The 2,440-nt window shown below is 67.4% G+C and overlaps 1 protein-coding gene across 1 annotated transcript in view; it reads left to right on the top strand.

Annotated features, from left to right (window-relative positions):
• TUBGCP6 (tubulin gamma complex associated protein 6) overlaps window positions 1-2,440 on the top strand; it is a 25,495-nt gene that overhangs the window by 21,313 nt on the left and 1,742 nt on the right. Inside the window, exons 18-26 of the mRNA XM_040637757.1 lie at window positions 1-407; window positions 545-603; window positions 698-839; window positions 923-1,091; window positions 1,173-1,314; window positions 1,400-1,594; window positions 1,666-1,798; window positions 1,866-2,079; window positions 2,162-2,361. Coding sequence (XP_040493691.1) covers window positions 1-407; window positions 545-603; window positions 698-839; window positions 923-1,091; window positions 1,173-1,314; window positions 1,400-1,594; window positions 1,666-1,798; window positions 1,866-2,079; window positions 2,162-2,361 — 1,661 coding nt within the window. The remainder of the gene's footprint in view (window positions 408-544; window positions 604-697; window positions 840-922; window positions 1,092-1,172; window positions 1,315-1,399; window positions 1,595-1,665; window positions 1,799-1,865; window positions 2,080-2,161; window positions 2,362-2,440) is intronic.

Genomic DNA, 2,440 nt, shown 5'->3' with positions numbered 1-2,440 from the left:
TGTGGCCCCCTCCCGGCCACGGTGGAATGTCCACGGACACGTGTCTGACGCCAGCATCAAGGTGGGGGAGAATGTGTGGGATGTGGCCCCCTCCCGGCCACGGTGGAATGTCCACGGACACGTGTCTCAGTCCTGCGTGGTACTGGGTACAGTCTCTGGGGAAAACCAGCCCAATACGCCCAGGCCCTGCCAGAGCCCCCCCGACCACGTGTCCCAGCCAGGCCTCAGCCTGGGAGCGCAGAGCCCTGTCTGGGAGCACGAGCCACGGCTGCCTGCAGAGACGGCCTCAGACAGCTGCTGTGCTCAGGTGGCTGGCTCCAGTAGTGGGGAGGCAAGTGGCCTCCAGGCTCCGCCGTCTGCAGTGGCTGCATCTGGGGATCTGGGAGATAGTATCCCCAAGGAGCCAGGTCAGTGGGGCCCCTACAGCTGTCCTATCACTGGAGGCGTGTGGGCGAGGAGTCTGCAGCCCCGGGGACTGGGAGGTACCGCGCTGCAGGAGGCGCTTGACCCTAATACCCCCTCCTGCCCCACTTGTGTTGCTCAGGACCAGAGACGAGTGGGGACACTGAGGACCTCTTTCCAAGTCGCCCTCCGCACACTCAGGTGAGGGCAGATGCACTTAGGGGTCTGGCCACGCATGGGCACTGAGGGCTTTGGGCCTCCAGGTCGGGGATCCCACCCACCCTTTCCTTCCTAGAAAGCAGCAGCGGCCCTGAGCAGCCCCAGCCTGGGAGAGGAGGCGGCTGCGGCCCAGCGCTGGGGTCAGGAGCAGGCCTACCTGGCCGGTCTGGCAGAGCAGTACCGCCTGGAGCAGTACCCGGACAGCTACGAGGCCATGTGTGAGTGGCCAGCCGTGGCGGCGTGCAGGCGGGAGCCTGGCCGGTGTGTCTCCACCACTTAACGGCAGTCTGCCATCCTGCAGCGGAGCCTCCTGTCGCCCACCTGCTACACCACGGGCTTCCCCGGGCCTTCGCCCTCCCGGAGGACCCTCGGGTCCGGTCAGACGCAGATGAGACCGCGGTGCAGCTGAGCGAGCTGCTGCCCCTGCCTGTGCTCATGAAGCACTCCATCACTGCCCCCCTGGCTGCACAGTGAGTGCCCAGCCCGGTCCCCCGCCTTGGTCCCCGTCCCCGCCCCTGCCCCTGCCCCTGACTCTGGGCCCCTCCTGCCAGCGTCTCCCTGGTGAACAAGGCTGCTGTGGACTACTTCTTCGTGGAGCTCCGCCTGGAGGCGCACTTCGAGGCACTGCGGCACTTCCTCCTCATGGAGGATGGGGAGTTCGCACAGTCCCTCAGCGACCTCCTCTTTGAGAAGGTGACCCCTGGGCGCGGTGCAGGCCTGGCTGTGGGTGGGGGGTGCTGGGACTCCCCCGGGACACGTGCGCCCTCTCCCGCCTCAGCTGGGGGCAGGGCAGACGCCCGGGGAGCTGCTCAACCCGCTGGTGCTCAACTCCGTGCTGAGCAAGGCCCTGCAGTACAGCCTGCACGGGGACACGCCCTACGCGGCCAACCTCTCCTTCGCCCTCAAGTTCCTGCCTGAGGCGTTTGCCCCCAACGCCCCGGACGTGCTGAGCTGCCTGGAGCTCAGGTACAAGGTCAGCAGGGCCCCTGAGGGGGTGGGCCGGGGGCTCCCCGCGGGGGTGTGCTGAGCCGGCTGTGCCCGCAGGTCGACTGGCCCCTCAACGTCGTGGTCACCGAGGGCTGCCTGAGCAAGTACGGCGGCATCTTCTCCTTCCTGCTGCAGCTGAAGCTGATGATGTGGACGCTGAAGGACGTCTGCTTCCAGCTCAAGCGCACAGGTGAGGCCTGGCGGGAGCCCGGGCTTGCGCGGCCGCGGCCTTGGCTCATCCCTCTGCCCGCCCACAGCTCTGGTGAGCCACGCGGCCGGCTCCGTGCAGTTCCGCCAGCTGCAGCTGTTCAAGCACGAGATGCAGCACTTCGTCAAGGTCACCCAGGGCTACATCGCCAACCAGATCCTGCACGTCAGCTGGTGCGAGTTCCGGGCCCGGCTGGCACAGGTGGGCGACCTTGAGGACATCCAGCGCGCGCACGCGGAGTACCTGCACAAGGCCGTCTTCCGGTGAGGGGCTGGGGCTGGGGCTGCTCCTCGCGCACGTCTTGGGGGGCTGGCGCCCCTCACCGGCAGCTGCCTGCGTCCCCAGGGGCCTGCTGACAGAGAAGGCTGCGCCTGTCATGAACGTCATCCACAGCATCTTCAGCCTCGTCCTCAAGTTCCGCAGCCAGCTTATCTCCCAGCCCTGGGTCCCGGCCGGCAGCCCCCGGGGTGCGGAGCACCCTAACTTCGCCCTCATGCAGCAGTCCTACAGCACCTTTAAGTACTACTCCCATTTCCTCTTTAAAGGTGACTGTTCCCCCGGGCTGGGAGGGCTTGGGGACAGCGGGGCAGGAGCCACCAGGTGGGCCTGGCTGAGCTCCCCCCC

The sequence above is a fragment of the Ursus maritimus genome, unplaced genomic scaffold (genome assembly GCF_017311325.1).
Source record: "Ursus maritimus isolate PB19 unplaced genomic scaffold, ASM1731132v1 scaffold_21, whole genome shotgun sequence".
Taxonomy (NCBI): Eukaryota; Metazoa; Chordata; class Mammalia; order Carnivora; family Ursidae; genus Ursus; species Ursus maritimus.
This window is presented reverse-complemented; position numbering and strand designations above follow the sequence as displayed.